Source organism: Lampetra planeri, chromosome 27 (assembly GCF_965212315.1).
Source record: "Lampetra planeri chromosome 27, kcLamPlan1.2.h2, whole genome shotgun sequence".
Lineage (NCBI taxonomy): Eukaryota > Metazoa > Chordata > Hyperoartia > Petromyzontiformes > Petromyzontidae > Lampetra > Lampetra planeri.
Genome location: NC_136133.1, coordinates 1,731,142 through 1,752,658, shown reverse-complemented (window position 1 = coordinate 1,752,658; position 21,517 = coordinate 1,731,142). Strand labels below are relative to the sequence as shown.

Genomic DNA, 21,517 nt, shown 5'->3' with positions numbered 1-21,517 from the left:
ACACGGACACGAGGACACGCGGACACGAGGACACGCGGACACGAGGACACGCGGACACGCAGACACGCGGACACGCGGACACACAGACACACGAACACGCGGACACGCAGACACGCAGACACGCAGACACGCAGACACGCGGACACGCGGACACGAGGACACGCGGACACGCAGACACGCGGACACGCAGACACGCAGACACGCGGACACGCGGACACGCGGACACGCAGACACGCGGACACGCAGACACGCAGACACGCGGACACGCAGACACGCGGACACGCAGACACGCGGACACGAGGACACGCGGACACGCAGACACGCGGACACGAGGACACGCAGACACGAGGACACGCAGACACGAGGACACGCGGACACGAGGACACGCAGACACGCGCCCGCACCGGCTAACGGTTTTGCTCCCCTCCACTCGCTCCTCTTCCTTCCTCTTCTTCGGACGACTTGTCCTGACCGTCGGCTCCTCAACTCCGGGCCTATGCAGATCAAAGGGGGGCAGAGGGGCAGAGGCTCTGTCAGGCGATGTCCCCCTCCTCCTCTCAACGAGCAGAACCACCAGGTATGGCGGTACCCACGAGACAAACGGCGCACCCAGAGAGGCAGGACAAACAGGCGGTACCACATGGCACTTAATGACGGCTGGCGGTGGGTAGGTGGGTAGGTGAGTGGGTGGTGCACACTCACCTCTTAGGGCCCTTGCTTTGCGACTGCCCTTGATTGGCTCCCCGCCCTCTCCCCCGCCCCGCCCCTCCCTGCCCCCGCTGCCCTCCCCGGCTGCCCCCTCCCCTGTCCTGGTTGCCCTTCCTGAGGGCGACAAACAAGGTCACAGGTGCATTGACGCGGCGATAATAATAATAACAGGGTTATCGATGCAATGGCAATCATCACATTAAATAGAGTCAACGTGATCCACAGACGAGGACTTGACAAACTCCACGGGTCGGCGTCGAATAGAAGTCCACGATTTAAATAAACAACGGCGACTACGTGAGCAATGCTCACCTGTGCGTCGACAATAAACTCAGACAGGAAGTCTTAAGCCACCGGTGAGGAGGAAATTTCTCTTTCAGAATTTGATCGATATATTAGCCGCGTGTAAATAATAATAATATCCAGATTGTAATAATAACATGGGGGTGCTGCAGTGGTAAGATGTTTACTACCTCGCCTGGTATAAAGGTTGTGGGTTCGATCCCGACCATGACGACTCGTGTATATTTGGAGTTTGCAAGTCTCTCTCGCCCGTGGTGGTGTGGATGTTTCTCTGGGTCCTCCGGTTTTTTCCTCCACATTTAAAATCGACGTGCGTTTAAAAGTATTTGCTATAAATTTCCACATGATGGAAGCCACTTCGTTGAGCAATCATTTGTGGAAAGGTCGCTTCTGAAAAAGAGCTATATTATAGCTCAGCGGGGGGGCTTGCCTGGTAAAAGAAAAAAAATTGCCTATCGTAGTTTAGCATTCAGTTTAAATAAAAAATCTTCCTCCCACGTGGCCAAAGCCAAAAACAAACGTGGATCCTTGGCGCTTGCCTGGTCGCCGCCGCCGCCACCGGCGCCGCCGCCGCCTTCGAATCGCCGGCCTGGCTGGCGACTCCGTCAGCCGCTGACGCCTCTCTTCCTCCTCTTTCTCCTTCGCCAGGCGCTGCCGCCAATGATGACGATGACGACGACGACGCAGAGGAGGAGGACGAGGTCGCTGACGCTCCGGGGGCGTTCCAAGCCGCGCTCGTCCCACCCTTGGCGGACCTACGAGCCGCAAGGGTGACAACAATTCAACTCCGATCGAGGGTTGACTCTGCTTTGTCACCACTCTCGTTTTCATAGTCGTCATTATCATGATTGCGATCGTAATCATCAGCAGGGTCATCGTCATTATCACCAAATCTCCGGGGTCATATAAAATGAGAAGAAATGTTTAGGAAGTCAGCAGTGGTTGTCTTGTGGATCAGCTGGTACACACCATACAAGGATGTGGAATTTCAAGCACCGTTGCTTGAATGGCGTTGGAATTGTGCCGACGTCGGCATCCAGTAGTTGAATTATGAACTCGCAACACTGTCGCGCCGCGTCACTGAGTGGGCAGCTTGAATATTATTTTACAAAATTACCACTCGTCCTGTATGTGCACGTGTGGGCGTGTGAATCGGCGAATACACGTGCAAGCATCTGGATGCAAACGTCCACGAGAAATTGTGCGTCAGGCGATCGTGTGCGTGTGTGTGCGTGAGTGTGCATGCGTGTGCGTGCATGTGCGTAACTGTGCAAATGCGAGTGGTTGTGTTCGTGTGAGCGAGCGATTGCGTGCAGGTGAGCAGCAACTGACCACATGTGCGAGTCACTGCATCCACGTGTGACCGTTCGATACAACTGTTTGTATGTTTACACGCGTGTGTGCGCTCGCTCTCTCACGTCCGTGGCTTGGTGTGTCGCGCGACGGGCGACCGCGAAGCTCTGCGCTTAGGAGCCTCCCCCCTCGACCTAGACATGCAAACACAAAGACAAAGGTCCCCACCGCATAGCCTTAGCAGACTGTTGGGGCAAGTGCTGTTAACCAGCAGTCCCCTATGAAGGGTCAGCACGGCACACGAGGGGGTGGGTGGCCAGCATCATTTCCACCAGCCTTCGTCTCCATAGCGGCGATTGTTTACAACACACTTAAGGGAGACCAAGGACCAGTTCAGATAATCGTCACCAGTTTTGGCCGTGAATGCATTTCATATGGCGATAACCGCTACATCACCGCTCTCCACACATGCAAACACACAGAAGACAAAGATCCCCCCCCCCGCATATAGCCTTAACAGAATGTTGGGGCAAGTGCTGTTAGCGAGCACTTATTTCAACACACGCACACATACAAACACGCTCACATATGTAGGAAGTGTTAGTCCTAGCATTCGAGATACCGTGGCCTTAGGCACGACTATCCGTGCTGTACGTGCGTGTGTGCGCACTGACCAGTGGGTACTTGCGTCCGTGTGGGAAGCCCGCACCCCGGCGTTGCTGCGTGTTGTGCGGCGTAGCGTGGACCCCCCTGGATGGTGGTTAGGCTGGTCGGACATTGGCACCTTTCAGCTGAAGGGACATACCCTCTCTAGACACTACCATTCACTGCGGGGAGGACAAAACGCAGTCAGCAGATTCAAGGGAAGGGAGAGACACACAACACTCGGATTAGTTAACACGAGCGCGCACACACACACAAGGTCTTCGTACAGGCGTAAAGATGCGCATATTATGATGAACCAGTGACCAAGAGGTCCATTGCCGGCCACGGCTTAACATCAGTGGCGATTGACAGTCCAAACGGTTTTGTCACCCACTGCTTTTCCAACCTGGGAGTGACCAGCAAGGAGAAGTATAGTCAAACAACCCTAATGACCGTCAAGGCATGCGGAGGCCTTCATCCAGCAGTGGATTAATAGAGAGCTGCAAATTAATTTAGTTTATCATTATACACTGACAGAATACGTGGGAGATAAAACACACACAGGCAAATACAGATGCCACCAATACATAAGCTCCCTCTAACAAAGGCCAGCCAACAAATACACGTGCCAACATACACACTGGCTCACACACAAGCACACAATGCGCACTCGTCAAAGACCGTAGTCACTGACCGTACGTAGCCCCCTCTATCAATCCTGGGTCACCCTAGCCGACCTATTAAGAGGTGGGGAGCCCGGTCCTGCAAGGTAGCGTAATTGCAACAAAGATAATGATGATGAGAATGACGATGGTGGTAATGAACATGGCGGCGATGAGGATTGTGACAATGATGATGATGATCGTGACGATGGTGCTGACCATGATAGTGATGTTGAGGATCATGACAATAACAATGGTGATGACAATAACGATGACCACAATGGTGATCATGAGGATCGTGACAATGACAATGGGTTATGAAAATGATGACCATGATAGTAATGAGGATTGTTATGATGATAACAATGGCTTATGACAATGATGGCAACGATGAGGATTGTGATGATAACAATGATGGTGATGATAGGGTCAGTCGGGACAGAAGGGAGCTAGTGGTGGTGGGGGTGGATGGGAGAGGATAAGGAGGAGGAGGGGAGAGGTTGCTCACGGAGTCTCCGCGTGGAGAAACAGGCAGGGCTGGCCTCCATTACAGATCCCCGTGTGTTGCAGACAAGGGCCAGCCAACGCGCTTGGCGAGTCAACCACGCAACAGCCACCACTCACCGACGACAACGGGGCACAACAGAACACCACGAAAGCCGTAACAACACAAACCACCGCAACCGCACAAAAGGGGGCACCACAACCAGAGCAGAACGCGGCCAAAAGCCGAGCGCGACAAAGTGTGGAGAAAAATCACACAGGCCTGGAGTTGCTTACCAACAAACAACTTCAATGGATTTCCCTTGCTTGGGGAATTTAAGGGGACGTAACTACGTTCAAGGGAAGTTAAGGGTATTTATCCACTCCAAATCGGCGTAAACTGCAGGAATTCACCACTCGGGGTTGCGCGTTACGCACACGCACACACACACGGGGCCCAGCCTCTACCGAGAGCTGCAACTCAACCGCACGGATGTATAACTTTAACACAAACAAACAACAGCCACACCGGTCAAATTACTACAACAACCACAAAACCACAACCACACGAATAAAACACAACCACAAACACCACACAACCAGAACACTGCCACAACAACCACAACACAGCAACACAAGCATAATTAAGCCACAACATAGCCAAACAACAACTACAAAGCAGCCACACGGCCACAAAACAAGCAGAACACACGTTAACACAATAACCAAAACACAACAAGTCACAACTACACAGACACACCTACAACAGACACAACCACAATACAACTACAACACAACCACAACCACACCACCACAACACAGCCACATGTTAACCAAAACAGCCATTCAAACACAATATGAGCCAAAACACAGCCACCCATCAACCACAATACAACCACAACATTGCAACAACCACAATACACCCACACACCCACAATACACCCACACAACACATCCAAACAACCACAATACAATTACAACAGATACACAACCACAACACAACGACACCCACAACACAAGCACACAACCACAATACCACCACAACATGATAACCACAACAACCACAAAACCAGCCAAAAAACGACCACCCATCAACCACAAAACAACCACAACGTTGCAACACAACCATACAGCCACACAACACATCCAAACAACAGCCACAACATAGCCACAACACAACCACAACAGAGCCAGACAAAACACAAGCACACAAAACCCAACACACGCGCATAGCCACAACACAACTACCCAACAACCACAGCTCACCCAAAGCCAAAACACTGCCACATGACAACCACAACAAAGCCACACAACAAAAAGCACGCAGCCACAACAAAACCACACAACCGCAGCAACAACCACACAAACACTCCACAACCACACAAACACTCCACAACCACACAAACACTCCATTACCACACAAACAACGATACAAACACAAAACAACCACAACGCAACTGCACAACCAAAACAGAGTCACACAACAATCAGAGTGCAGCCAAAACCACAACACAGGCATAACACAACCACAATACCGCCATAAAACCACGAGGCAATCACACGCACTAACGGCGGCAGCAGCCGCGCAATAACCACGCCAACATTCGCACAATAACCGCAGCAGATCCACACAACACCGTGGTGGTTGCGGCTGTGTTTATGGAACTTCGTGTAATTGTGATGTTTGGTTTGGATGACAGTGAGTCGCAGGGTCAGGAGACCCAGACAGCTCGTGTGAAGACCTATACAACTCACAATGCACACACACACACACAAAGACCCCCCCCCACCCCACATCCCATATTACCTATCATAGACTGCCGGGGGCAAGTGCTATTTGCGAGCACCTATTAAGGCCAACAAGCATGGCACGCGAAAGGGGTGGACGGCCTGCACCACAGCCTTTGTCTTCCAACGCATTCACTGAGGGCCGAGTCGACCTATGGGGACGGGGGGGGGGGCAGGACTGGTTTAAATATATCTGCCACTGTTGTTGGTTGTGAACGGGAATAGAACTCTGGTCGCCGGGTTTTTGGCCATACCACTTGTGTGGCCACCTACGAAGGCTGACACGACACACGAAGGGGGTGGCCAGTACCGACGCCCGGCCGCCTTTGTCTCCCCAGTGGCGATGTTTACACACCGCACCAGTTGCTCGTTTGTGAGGCTGAGTCGACCTAGGGGAGGAGGCCCAGGGCCGGTTCAGATCAGCGTCACTGGTGTTGGTGGCCGTGAGCGGGATTCGAACTTGGGTTCGCGGGGTTGGTAGCGCAGCGGGATGACCCGCTACACTGCCGCTCCCCACAAAACAAGAGTATACGCAGTGACACACAGACGAACTAATGGGCACACAGATATACATGGGACCAATACAAACACTCGTATACATAAATAGACACATACAAAAACAAAGACATTCACACACACATACAGGAGACAATCACACTGAAAGACACAGTCATTCAGATAAACACACAGACATACACACTCTTACACAATCGCAAAGACACTTGGAGAAACATTCACACACACTTACACAATCACGCAGATCCTCACTCGTATATACACGCTCGTCATACACTCAGAACACGTACGCATTCGTACATCACACAATACACACGGTCTGCACAAAACACTGCATCACACATCATAGATATACACACACACACAACAGTACTGTACATACAGTATTACACGTCACTATCTCGTGACAACCATCACATACACACAACACCTACATATTGCATACGTCGCATTCACGTCTAATACCTACACAGCACACACACACCAATCACATAACACGAACAACCCACAGGCACTCATCACACACCGATCACACGCTCATCACGTACACACCCTTCATACGAACATATCACACAAACACACGCAGACTCGCACTGATCACACACACTGATCACACACAAACATATCTCACACTGTGACCACGTGCACACTCACACACACCTATCAAACTCACACACACACACTCACACACCAATCAAACACTCACACACACACTCCCACACCAATCAAACACTCACACACACACTCCCACACCAATCAAACACACACACACCATACTCACACACACACTCGCACATATCACACACCACACACCTATCAAACACTCACACATACACACACTACTCACACACCACACACACTTACATATCACACACACCACACACACTTACATATCACACACACCACACACATACATATCACACACTCACTCACACACACATCTAAAACCCCGCGGCGCCGTCACCCCACCCAGTGGCACGAAGCCCCGCACCCAGACTCACTCAGCACCACCTCTCCCCTCGCTCTCTCCAACCACACACCCACCCACCCAGCACAATCAACACCACACACAACCACACACACTCACAACCGCGAAGGCTCCTCAACCCGGTTCAACCCCTGGTCACAATCCTGTCTCAGCCACCGCCGCCATTTGAGGGTTTCTCATGGCCGCTAGGGACGTCCTTCCCGAACGCTGTCCCACCTCGGGGTTTGTCGCTAGCACTTGCAGCCGCGGCCGGGTGTCGAACCCATCAGCCCTTCCAGATGATGGGGGGGGGGGGGCCGACACGAGCTGTGTGACAAGTGGGAGGATTGCGTTGAGCAGAAATTCGCGACATGTTGACAGGGCCTAGGATGCGTGCGTGTCTTTGTCTTTTGATAACGCACAAAGACGAATAACCCCTCGCGCCCCCTTGTTACAGAGTGTTGAGGCAGGCGCTTGTTAGCGAGCACCTATTAAGGCCACACACGAAGGGGGTTGGTGGCCGGCAAGCATGCCCGGCCGCCTTTGTCTCCCCAATGCTTGGGCAGACACAGCGCACCAAGGGTGGGCAGGCCCTGGACCGGTGCAGACATTCGGCATTTAACTCGGGTCGCAGGGTTCACAGCGCGCACGCCAACCCACCACGACACTACACCGGTGAGGTGTATACAACGATATACAGCACACACACATCGATACACGCATCATGTTTTAATATATAGCATGTGAATAAGCGTATACAATACGCATAACTGCTTATGCACATGTACATACAATTATTGCCAATGTACGTACGTGCATTGCAGTACAAAGTTACTAACATAGTACACATACACGTAAATAATTATACAAACACATAAATAAATACACCGACTATACAATACACCTACTACACGAGACATACACTTACTTGTAAATACATACATAGACAAATACACCGACATACGACACGCGCATGTCAATTGAATGCACAGACATGAATCAATGCATTGCTGGATGAAGGCCTTTGTACCATATAATGTAATTTAAATACACACCGTACATTAATATACAGACATCCACGTCTAGTACATACACATATACATGGATACAAATACACACGCATGCTGTACATGATAGCATATGCATGGTTACACACACACACATATACAGAACATGGATATTTAAAAAACATACATATTATACTGTCCTATATATATAAATACTGTGATTATACTTACAAATATGACGTACCTATATATCCATACACACATAAATGTCCTTTCAAGAACATACAACGCCACATCGAGAGATGCATACATCACCACCCATCGACACACACGTGAACACAAGCTGGCAATACAGTACAAACCCGGCAGCAGACGTGTAAGAAGACACGCATACCCAACTGGGCCACACGCGTACAAGGACCAGCACGTGTCAATCCACTGCTGGATGAGAGCCTCCCCGTGCCGTGCGAGGTCGTGGAGGATATTTGACCATACTTCACCACGCCGGTCAGTGTGGTATTGACCTACAAAAACTTGATAAATGGGACGTCAAATTAGCATTGGCCCACTGGTGCCAATTGACTGTTCACAGCCCGGAGGCGGTTGTGGAAATTCCACATTCCATACGGAGGGGGAAAAGATTATCTTCCATTGGACGGGCCACAGTTGACTTTCCAATAAAGTGGTACCGATTTTATCGACCCGGCAAGGATGATGGGCAGAGTCAACCCGCCCCAATTAGAGGATTTGAACTCGCACTTAACTACCGAGCCACCTGTCCGGATCCATAATAGATCCACAAATATTGTACACACGAAGCGATAATATAAAAAGCCGTACTTGTGCACATAGGAATACAAAGACCCCACCCCCCCCCGACTGTTGGGGCGAGTGCTGTTAGCGAGCACCTGTGAAGCCGGCACAAGGACCACGCCTGGCCGCCTTTGTCTTCCCAGCGCTGATGTTTACATCGCTACTCGGACGAGGACCGTGACCGGTTCCCCACAACACAAACAGGTACACGGCAATACTGTCCACCCATATACACACGCACACACGCGCACACATGCGCCGACACACATGCGCACAAAGACGGCATTTAGTATTTGACCTTTATATAGGAAAAGACGCCCCGCGTGTGGCCTTCCAGGCTGTTGAGGCGAGCGCTGTTTGCGAGCGCCTATTAAGGTCAGAACTGAGCACGAGAGGATGGCACCGTCCATTCGCCTGTGTCTCCCCAGTGCTGTACTGGTGATGAGGCCGGCTCAATGGTGTGGCCCGGATCGAACTCGGGTCGCCGTGGGGTTGACATTGTTGGTGTGTTGTGCTCTACTCCTACGTACACACACGTGCGCTGCCGACCGGCGTGGGGAAGTATGGCTACATTACACCCTCGTCGCCACGATTTGTACAGGACGGGCGAGATGCCTTCATCCAGCAGCGGACTGAGATGGCAGCGCACGTACAACGCACACGTACACAACGCGTGTCCAATACACACGTACACAACGCGTGTCCAATACACACGTACACAACGCGTGTCCAATACACACGTACACAACGCGTGTCCAACACACACGTACACAACGCGTGTCCAATACACACGTACACAACGCGTGTACACACACGTAGACAACGCGTGTCCAATACACACGTACACACGCGTGTACAATACACACGTAGACAACGCGTGTCCAACACACACGTACACAACGCGTGTCCAACACACACGTACACAACGCGTGTACAATACACACGTAGACAACGCGTGTCCAATACACACGTACACACGAGTGTACAACACACACGTACACAACGCGTGTCCAACACACACGTACACAACGCGTGTCCAACACACACGTACACAACGCGTGTCCAACACACACGTACACAACGCGTGTCCAACACACACGTACACAACGCGTGTCCAACACACACGTACACAACGCGTGTCCAACACACACGTACACAACGCGTGTCCAATACACACGTACACACGAGTGTCCAACGCCGTACAGCGTAATAAACACCTAACTTCGTAGCAACGTGCTCTCAGCTGGGCATACGATGTACTCACGAATAGACACACGGTACTTACTACCATACACGAGTTCTCCTTTGTAAGAATTGTCAGCCCCCCCTCCCCCGCCGTTTCCAAACAGCGAGGCGGGGATATTTTCCGGAGCTCAGCCGTGGACTGCTCCCGTAGAAATTACAAAGTAGGCACAGGATATAGAAATACACATTCAGGCAGGACACGTTGCAATGAATGTGTCAATTGACAGAGTTTGTGTGCGTACACCTACAAGAGCATTTGTACAGTTATACGTATACGCCCCTCCGATGAGTAAGGTTGGCTACGTACGGTGCGAAAGAAGTTCAACATACATAGGGGTACGTACACTCAACACATACGCGTGCGTTATTCGAGGCACCTTCGTATCAGCGAAGCTCTTTACCTGGTTAAATAACTCGCGTGTGAACACACAACATCAAGTGTATACATATCTACGTATGTCCACATGTCCCGCATACGTAGATATTGTTAATCAATAGAGTTCAAGTATCGGCTTCACTTCATGCACGTGTACATGTGTAAACTGTACATGAAGACATGTACTCACCGATGAGATTTTTTTTTTATCTTTGTGAGCTCTCAATATGGGTTATAAAAGTTCATGTACGAGGTACACACACACACGATCATTTGTATACGCAGGTGTGAATAAACATACGCGTACAACGTGCATCTGCTGCTGAGCGCAATTATTGCGAGCGCTGTATGCACATATTGTACTACAGTACTCATTCTGCCGTGTCCCCTCCCCTAGGTCGACTTAGCCTGAAGTAAAGTTCGTTGTGTAAACGAAACGGCAGTACTGGGCGAATGCCACCCAACACCATGACGCTTGCTAACAGCACTGAACAGTCTAAAACGTCTGGCCGGGGAACTTTTGTATTGTATCTAACACACATCTGTTATACCTTTAAATTATACGTACATAAACGTGTGGATATATATATGGGCCGATTTTAAATTATGTATATTTTATTATTAATTACATTAGTCCCAGTGTAAGATGATGCATGTAAACCCAGGTGTGTGTGCGTGTACTTCGATAGATGCCCACAGAGGAGATGGAGCGATGAATCAGGTTCGGCGTGGATTGTTGGATCGTGAGGCAGGAGGGGGGGGCACGGCTTGGGGGAGGCCTTCATCCAGCAGTGGATTAACCATGGCCCATGGCAATGATGATGCGGATGTATGTATACAGTGTGCGTGCTAATGTAGACATCTGTACGCTTTCCAGATTCAACCCTTTGTTAGAGAATGAATGCCTGGCCATACATTCAAGTATGCTAGTATGTACATCTATGTGTCATATACTGTAGGCTACCCTTTTACGAAATAGCTTCGTCTCCCATTTGGCCTTTTACGTGGTTGTAAAAGATCACGCGTAAACGCTCAAGTTTGTTTATACCAGTATAATGTACACGTCCACTGCATATTCCCATATGCAAATGTGACATTTACGAAAAACCTTCAGCTCACTGGGTCTCGTGTTGTTAGTACACACATGTACTGACGTTTGTGTATTACGTGTGCATGTACATATGTACACACATGGACAAGTACACGCACATAGTATGTACTGTATACCACCGATTGTAAACATTGGTTATTGCCAAAAACCTTTGTCTCATTCGCCTCTTACCTTGTTATAAAGCGCATGCAGACTCAGGTCCGTATTTGTATGTACGTACGCATATGTAGGCGTGTGTACACTTGTGTATACACACACGTACATACGTACCCTACACTTGTGTGTGTACACACACAAAACCGATAAAACTGCCGTTTCAGGCGATGCCCCTTAATCAGACTCGTCTCATTCCACCTGCCCTACGGCTGCTGGATTCTGCGTGGCGACAGGAAGGCGCACAGATCCGAAATCACCACGAATCGCCCGTGACGAGGCGTTGTGCGAGTGCCGAACACGACGATCTGCCGTCGTTAAAGCGGCCGATACCGCACGACGTGGACAATCCCTCAGCGGCGCATCGCCGAAAACGAAGCCGAACCGCGGCGTCTCTCCCCTTCTCGCACTCCCGACTCACAAACACCCCCCCGTAGACCACTTAACACGAACATCCACCGCGGATTTGTACGATTACGGAAAATCTTCACAAAATTCTCAGGCGGGTATCCACGGCGGCCTGCTCGCTGCCCCACAGCCCTCGGCTCGCCTAGCCTCCTCCCCCCACCAACCCTCCCCCCCACTCCCCGGGGCCGCCTCGGGCGACGTCGACTTCCACCGCACGGCGGCCCTCTTAGCTCGTGGCGTTTACCTAGAGTCGTGTCGCGGCCCGCAGAGACACGGAGGAAGAGAAGGAGAGGGAGGGAAGAGGTGACGAGCGGCAGCGCTAGGGACGCGTTGAACTCAATGGTGGGCGCCCTACGTCACGGCTTCACTGCGCCTCAGCTGGGCCGCGTCGCGCTCACGACTCCGCCGGTGTCCCTCCGCTGCAGACAAATAGGGCGGCGCGCTCGGCTTGCTCGTCTAAAAGCTCTCAGAAGGGGGGGGGGGCTCGAACTCGCACGGCAAAAAGGCGGCGGAGGACGACGACGACGACGCTGAGGCGTTCAAGGCGGGCCCGTTCGAGTCTGCGTCGGTGCCGCATACGTTGCGATGTGGTTCGCGAGACCTCGCCGACGGGTGGTGGTGAGGGGGGTGGTGGTTGTTTTATTAATTTATTTAGTTGCTTGGTGTGGGACACAATAGCCAAACAGCGCGAGGGGTGTATCCCTCCGCGCGAGGGAGGGTCGTGACCCCGGAAGCGAAACACGGGGGGGGGGGGGGGGCGTGGTGGTCAGGACTGTCAGAGCAGCAGCAGCCGTGGCTGCCGGCCTCCAATTAAACAATCAGCGTAGAATTTGCATAAAGATATCGCGTGTTTATCATTGGGGTGATTGGTCAATTAGATTTTTTTTCCAAAAAAAAAACCTTTTAAGAATGGTATTGGTTTCACATTTATCTATTTAATGGTCGATAAAACTAGTAAACAACTTCTTGGTTCTTTCGGTAGTCACGTAGAATGGAAGTAATAAAATTAAAAAAATAATTCTCACGACGTTTCGGCCACAACGCAAGCAGCCGTCCTCGACAGACCTGGTCTTCACCTGAGGACGGCTGCTTGCGTTGTGGCCGAAACGTCGTGAGAATTATTTTATTGTTTTATTTTCATTATTTTATTATTTCCCTTCTACGTGACTTTACCGAAAGAACCAAGATGAATCCCTGCAGTCACGAAAGCTTTAAATCGAAATAGTAAACAACTTGGTGAGATGTCACAGTGGTTTGTTTACCTTTCCTATACTTTGTTACGTTCTGATCTTGGCCTTAATAGACGTCTGCGGGGAAAAAAATGCTTCATAGCTCATCGGATTCCTCCAGGATAAATACATATTCTGATTCTTACATTGGCTGTCCACGACAACGTCCGCGTCAAAGGAACGTGGAGTGGAGAGAAGCAACACGGACTATTAAATGATTGGAGTGGTCGTAAACTACTTATTCGTGTCACTTGTGGTTATTTTAATCAATGGCTGAGGCCCTAAAATATAGCGTGAAGTATTAAATAATTTGGCAAACATGGCAGGCAAGATTCCGTAGCAAATGAGTCTTGAGACTGCATTATCATAAATCAAATCTGTAAGTTAAAAGAAGCCCCATCATAGTGCCGGCTGGAAACCCCTAAGTTTCAAAACAGCCACACACGCGGAGAATGCACTCAGCCTCTGAACCGTATGCAAAAATTAATCAGATGTTCCTGAACAAGTGCATTGCAGCCCGCTGACGTGTATCTCGCTGCTGCTGTCAGTCACATTTGATGGTGATCTACGACAAGATGAACACGTTACACACTTCTTGAGAAACTTGATAGTTTTGCATTGCCGACGTTCTTGGGCTGCGGTCGTCCATTTGGAAGCACTTTTTAGCTCAATGGGCCTTACCAGCTCAAATTAAGTCAAGAGGGCGTGTGTCCGCTTTTAACGCATTTAAATGTGGAGCGGAGCGGTGGCACAGCCGTGAGAATACTGCATTTGGACCCAGAACACCCGAGTTCAACTTCAAGCCACGGCTCACAGCAGTGGCAAGTGATATCTGAACAAGTCCTGAGCTTCCCTTTCTACCCGCACTGATCAGCATGGAGTATGGTACAACCTCCACGACGAACAAAGCATGGCGAGGCATTCATCCAACAGTGGATTGACAAATGGCTGTATGTTTTATTTACACTTGGAGCACTTGATTTTCAATCGGAAATTAGCAAATTAAAACCTCCAGAAACGGTCTTAATTACAAGGCCCGTGGGTCACTGGTGGCCTTTAGTGTAACCCCGACGATACACAAATAAACACCCCTTGCAGGCGGTGTGACGGCCCTCACAATGATGTCTTATCGGCAAAAAGTGCCCCCCCACCCCCTCTGAAAATCATTGAAGAACACTGGCCTCGCCCATCATTCCTCCGGAACAAGACGAGTACCACTGTGGGTTGTCAACATCGGCGTGCTATGTGAGGACTGCCCCCCCCCCATCATGAAAATGTGGAATTTCGACCATTGGATGAGGGCCAACAACAAAGAAATGCGTCACCTCAGTCGTTTGATGGCTTCCCAACATTTTCCATGCTTTGACAAAATAAAATGTTCCAAAACAAACCAAACACTTGAAAATGTTTTTATTATTGTAAAGTATTCGCTCGAACATTCAACAAACGCGATGCAACTTTCAAGAAGCCAACACACTGCAGCAAAACCAACCCTCCAGAGCATACACACTGGGAAAACTCCAACAATTGTATGCAATGTACGCAACCACCTAATGCAACAAAGGCTGTTGCCAAACTTGACATCATATATTCCAACAGATCCACTTGGTCTCTTCAGCCCATTAGTTGAGCTGCCACTCCACCACCTATTGTTGTCATTCTATACTTGATGCCATCTCTTCCAGTCCCTGTCAATGATGGGCCAAAGCTGGCAACTGTTTTTGCGTTTTCCTCGATTTATCCTGATTCTGCTATCAGTCATGTAATGAGGACGAATAATTATCAATTGCGAATTCTTAGACCGATGTCAAAAGGGTGGAATTTAAATTAATACAGTGCAGAATCTAAAAATACAGTTCCTTATTTAAAAAAAAAATTTGTTGCACCATTAAGATCAGCTGAGCTGACCAGGTGGTCCAGATGCCAGAGCGCTGAGCTGGCACCGTTGAGAGATCCTGGATTCAATCCCGACAGCTGCCTGTGATATGATTTAGTTCTCAAGTGTAGCGAGTTGATGGTGCTCTCAAGCTTGGTCAGTAATTACTGCACACGAAAAAAACATGAAAATTTGGTTCTGCACTTAATTTGGAACTCCAAGTTCGAGAACTTTAAATATTGGTCCGTCATGCAACGAACATTATTCGTGTAGCCAGATGCATGTGAATGTAGTGCCCTCTACAGTGTTGACCAGAGGTCGCTTGAAGGGATCTCAGTGGTAGCTGTGATATCTGCTTCCATGGGCCGTTCTCAAACATGAAGGACTGCAGTGAGCTGGGACAGTTCCCAATGGATCGTTCGTCTCTGACGATGCAAAGGCACAATCAGGATAACATTGGGGGAAGGGATTGCATGCACTTTTTTAAAGCTACACATGCATGAAGCACAAACTCCCAAACAAACATCTCCATAAACCCTCTGTTAATAAACAGCCACATTCTTTGGTACCAGCCTGTAAATTACTCGTAGGTTGTCAATGGTGCTGCACGGGTCTCTTATGTTTTCAGGTTTTTTTTCAGCGTGTTGCTTGCCATGTCCGACATTTTGATCCACACGCTGGAAGCTGCAATTTCTCAATTCAGTTCCTGAAGCTCCCGACACAACCGGACAACGCATCTTAGCCTGCAGATTTATAAATTCCACACGGAAAATCGAAAAGGGTGGTGTGCTCAAAATGGGGGCAAACACAAACCAGGCTGCTGTGAAAGTTGGGGGCACACAATGAATTGTTGGATTATACCGGAAATGTTTAACCTTGGAATACATTGCTATTGGATTCCTAACAACCATGTAACATGGGTTTTGCAGTCCAGGCCATTGCATATATACAAATGTGCATAGGTAGGTCTACATTTTCCACTATTTTACAGGTCCCTCATTGACTGGATTAGGCATCACTTGAGTAGTAGCCACAGCGAGAGGTCTACTAGACGTGGTGTGCTGGGTACAGAACTTCTTTCGGAGTTGCTGGCCTGGACCCAGATAAAATTAAGCCCTGAGCATGGGTCTGTTTAACAACCAACAAAAACGCTTTGCAATCAACAAAAATTACAACTTAAACACACAACTCTCAACAGGCAATCACGATCCAATATTTACCTGCATTGTTTAAGACAAAACCTGGACCGGTTTTGACTTTTATGATACTCATCAGTAGAATCCAGCCAATTAAAACAACACTTCCTGGGTTGCCTGGTCCTATGGATTCCCTGTTAGCTACGACCAGCAATGAACGCTGCTGTTGAGTAACATTGCCGAACAATGAAATAAAGACACCACTCTCAGCTACCCGTCCTCTTTCAGCTATTTGCGTGAACCTTCAGCATATATATAAGCGCCTCATTCTTGGCTTCCTTACACGACAAATACGTTTTAGGTAAATAACATTACAAGCAGCCTTCTCCGTATCTAAAACACCAGCTTGCAAAGGTATCCCCGGCAGGGTGAGCGTTAAATAATTATTTAACCAAACGGTCTTGGATGAGGGATCAACCAACATTAACATTTGTATGACAAAGCCATTTTACGGCGGTGAGATGGCCCAGTGGGTTGCGGTTCGAGTCTCACGGCCCTCCCCGGTTAATACCGAGGGAGTATGAACATGAAATACGCGCCGGCTCCTTAAGTGGTCATGAAAAAGATCCTGAGACTGCAAAACTTCTGCAAGATCATCAACTATTCCGAAATAGCATGACAGTCCTAAAAAAGTTTTCAACTGAGGCTCTCCTGGCAAAATAATAATAAAGCTCCTAGGCTTCCCAAAGCAATTATAGTTGAAAATTTCAGTTGCCTAAGAAACGTCATTGAAAATCTCAGCTGAGGGATAATCAGTCCAATAACTAGCATCGATGATGTCAGTAGAAGGTCATATAAATGTAATAATATATAGCTCTTGAAATATACTAGTCTTGAGTGATGCTATATAAATGTAAATTATTGTTATCTACAAATTGTAAAAAAATATTAAGTGGACAGTTATTTATATTACAACAAAAGTATTTGAAAGACATGTAAACAACGGGTATAACCATGGCCCTGTCTCACTGCAGCCTGAATACGTCAGGAGCATTAGAACCATAACAATTGTTTCTAAATCTTATAACTCTAATAATTATTTACAGCCCTTTGTAAATTTGAAGCTGAAGGTCTTCCCACTGCGTCGGTCGAAGAGGCATTCAACCATACTTCACCACACCCGGTAGTGCAGCTTGGTGAAGTTGGGTTGGCCCAGGAACGATTTAAATATCACTCGCTACTGATAACAGCTGTGGCCAGGAATTGAACTCGGCTGGCTCGAATCTGTAGCATGCCACACCTAAGTTCTATACCACCACTTCCGATATTTCAGGAACAAAAACACTCGTTTGAAGATGTGTAATGCGAGTCAACTCTAAAGACTACTGCAACAAAGCATTGTGGTGTAAACTGATATTGTTATTCTTTTACATTTTCCACTGCACAATGAACAGTAATGAGAGGTCCGATTTGTGAGTACATGACATGCTAACGTCATACCACAGAACGCGATTGTTTACAATTTACTCTAGCAATTATAAGCGACCAATACGACGACGCTACATTAAGGCAAATGGAGGGCAAACAAAACTGTACAAGTTAGACTCAAAACAAAAATATTAAATATACAAACGAGATGGTCAAAATAAGATAAAAAAAAACAATCTATTCTTGAATGGAATAGCTACGGCAGTGACGAGTTACACACTTAGCAGGTGCAGGCTGCTTAGGACTGAAAAGTTTCTGAAGCAAACCCCCAAGGAAAGAAACGTCCAGACCTAGGGCTTGAACCCAGAATTTCAGCGGTGTTGATTCAGTGTCACCAACACGGCCATTATAAATGTGTATGAAATTCCTGCACGGTCGCAGGCAGACTGCTGTTGACTAGAGTTTGTCCATGGTGGCCATTATGAGTGTCGCTTGTTAAACAAAAGGGCTGGGGTGCCACAGTGAGATGTCATATTCTTAGCCTCCCCCCCCCCCCCCGAGTGCTCATGTGAACACGGTGTTGAGAGGTAGAATGAAACGAAGTGCCGAACCAATATTCTAAATGATCAGTTGCTCCATGTGGACGAGAGCGCGTAGGTCTTCACAGTACGGTCTTCACAGGCCTTCATGGCAGGACCCAGTGACAGATCAGAAGAAGGGGGTGCTGAAATCCTGATGGGGGAGAGGTGGACAACAGAGATGAACAAGCAGGTAAATGGGGAGATCCGACAAGGATAGAGGGGCATGTGCATAAGGAGGGCTGTTAAGTTTATGCTTTCTCACCGTTAAGTTATTGAAAATGTATATTAAGAAAACTGTGAATTTGTCATCTACAAATCCAGTCAGAGACAGGTCTGTCAGTCGACCATCGTCTACAAACCACATTTAAGATGCTTTAAATGTAACATTTAATCTCGTCAGAAAAGTGACCTACGAATCATATTTATTTCTGGGAAGGCGTTTACTCGGAAGTATTTATGGGAAATTGGGACCCAACTCGCATTGCAACTCAAGTGACTCAGCAAATCACGGGAACGCCACATTTTTATCCAACTTTAGTCGTCTTTCAACTGGAGGTCAACTCCGGCTGTCCCATGGAAACAAACCATTTGTTTTCTTGGTTCTTTCGGTCAAGTGACATAGAAGAGAAGTAATAAAATAATAAAAATAAAACATAATAAAATAATTCTCACGACGTTTCGGCCACAACGCAAGCAGCCGTCCTCAGGTGAAGACCAGGTCTGTCGGGGAGACAGCTTGCGTTGTGGCCCAAACGTCGTGAGAATTATTTTATTATGTTTTGTTTGTATTATTTTATTACTTCCCTTCTACGTGACTTTACCTAAAGAACCAAGAAGATGATTCCTTGCAGTCACGAAAGCTTTAAATCGAAATTTAAACCATTTGTTTCAATTATTTTTTTCCCCCATTGTAAAACAAAGCCAGTCCAGCGCTGCTCAGTCGGCTGATTTTAGATTGCAGAGGTCGAGGCCGAGACGTGCACATCACTCGCAATTGTACGAGTTGAGATGCGTGTACACAACATAGAAACGCTGTGTCATCAGAGCGTACCGACTGACTTTACACATCATACACACCGAGCCCTCACTTCGCCCAGAGCCAGCTTAAGGTTACGTGAGGTCGGCATATCACGATTTGGTTCTGGCTCAGCATGAAAAATAGCCAATGGAAAACCACTCTTACTGTGAGGTGGCAAGATGTTAACTACCTTGCCTGGTCCAAAGGAGGTCGTGGGGGGTTTGATCCCAACCCTGACGCTTGTATATTTGGAGTTTGTTCTCGTGATCACGTTGATTTTTATCCGGGTCCTCCAGTTTTTCACCTCGACATTTATTAATATATATTTTACAGTATTTGGCTGCTATAAATGTTCCCATAAGCCACATCGTCGAGCTATTATTAGTGGCCAGGAGGCTTCTGAAAACGAGCTATATAGCCAGTGGGCCTTACCTGGTAAATTAAAAAGGTTTAGTTTAGTTTAGCTGGGTTGGCTTGGATGTGCCAGTGGAGAAGGGGTCAGTATCACCGTCAATAAACTGTTCGTACCACGTCTGTGTCCATAGCTTCCTCTGGGTTGCTCAGAAGTTGACTTCCGCGTGATGTAAACCCGCTGATGGGTTTATCCGCTTTCGTGTTGTCCTCGTCATCGTCATCCTCATCGGAAGCCTCCTTCGTTACCTCAGATATCAAACTGTGGCCCCTGCGTATGCACACAAATTACAAACATCCACCGTTTATACTTTAAGAAACTGTTGGGGATAGTGCTGTTAAGCGAGCACCTATGAAAGTCGGCACAGGACACATGGGGATGGAGGTGGCCAGCACCATGGCCGGCTGCCTTTGCCTCCTCAGTTACAATGCTTTCACATCGCACCAGGTACTCATTTGAGTCTGAGTTGACCCCAGGGAGGCCTAGGACTGGTTCAGATAACCATCACTGGTATTGGCCATGAGCAAGAATCGAACTCGGGTCGCCGTGTTCGGAGCGCAGCATGCTAACCACTCCACCATTGCTCCATGACACACACCCACACACGAGCACATAGATCTACACTTAGAACACAATACAGAATTACACAAATACGTATACATGGCAAACACACCACACACAACATACAAAACCACACACGCAAATATACTGAACAATACGCACACAAAATACATAAATGTAGACACAAAAACAACGCACGCAGACACAGACAACACCACGCACAAATTACCAGACACCTCACATAGACCAAAGACAAAGACCCACCTTACCGTATAGCCTTAATACGGGACAAGTGCTGTTCGCGAGCACCTAAGAATACCTTGCGGATCTCGTCAAAGCGCATAAACCATCACGCGAACTCTGGTCATCCTCGCAGCAGCTTTTGGCGAGCTACTGAACAAAGAGTCAAGGCTTCGGTGGTACGGCCATGTGATGCGAAGTGAAGAGTCATCAGTGGCCAAGACTGCCATGCGTATTGAGCCAGAGGGCCGCCGTCCACGCGGACGTCCAAAGAAGCGATGGATGGATCGAATAAAGGAAGACATAAAGACGGTCAACGCATCCCCTGAAGATGCCCTGGACCGAGCCAAATGGAGAAGACAATGCCGAAAAGTGGACCCTGCGCCACAGCGGGAACAACGCTAGGAAGAAAGAAATTGAACAAAGAGTCACTAGATCTCGTACTTTCGGGTGCCCTTCTGCCACCGTCTGGAATGCTCTTCTTTCCGATATTAGGAATCCACTGGAGCTATACAATTTTAAATCTAGATTGAAAACTAATTTCTATATAACTGCTTA

General features: G+C 48.4%; 2 protein-coding genes across 3 annotated transcripts in view; both read right to left on the bottom strand.

Annotated features, from left to right (window-relative positions):
* Window positions 1-13,111, bottom strand: part of TRIP12 (thyroid hormone receptor interactor 12) — a 50,546-nt gene extending 37,435 nt beyond the window's left edge. The window contains exons 1-7 of one of the 2 annotated variants that reach the window (XM_078607144.1): window positions 12,723-13,111; window positions 7,603-7,692; window positions 2,979-3,131; window positions 2,430-2,498; window positions 1,551-1,766; window positions 703-822; window positions 405-494 (exon numbers count right to left, since the gene is read on the bottom strand). In XM_078607144.1, coding sequence (XP_078463270.1) covers window positions 405-494; window positions 703-822; window positions 1,551-1,766; window positions 2,430-2,498; window positions 2,979-3,082 — 599 coding nt within the window. In that variant the 5' untranslated portion in view covers window positions 3,083-3,131; window positions 7,603-7,692; window positions 12,723-13,111. The remainder of the gene's footprint in view (window positions 1-404; window positions 495-702; window positions 823-1,550; window positions 1,767-2,429; window positions 2,499-2,978; window positions 3,132-7,602; window positions 7,693-12,722) is intronic. The other variant, XM_078607143.1, reaches the window with a different exon arrangement.
* A 1,991-nt stretch (window positions 13,112-15,102) lies between these two features.
* The window catches only part of LOC144727980 (cohesin subunit SA-2-like), a 34,486-nt gene continuing 28,071 nt past the window's right edge, over window positions 15,103-21,517 (bottom strand). Inside the window, exons 32-33 of the mRNA XM_078607141.1 lie at window positions 20,275-20,428; window positions 15,103-18,879 (exon numbers count right to left, since the gene is read on the bottom strand). Coding sequence (XP_078463267.1) covers window positions 18,856-18,879; window positions 20,275-20,428 — 178 coding nt within the window. The 3' untranslated portion in view covers window positions 15,103-18,855. The remainder of the gene's footprint in view (window positions 18,880-20,274; window positions 20,429-21,517) is intronic.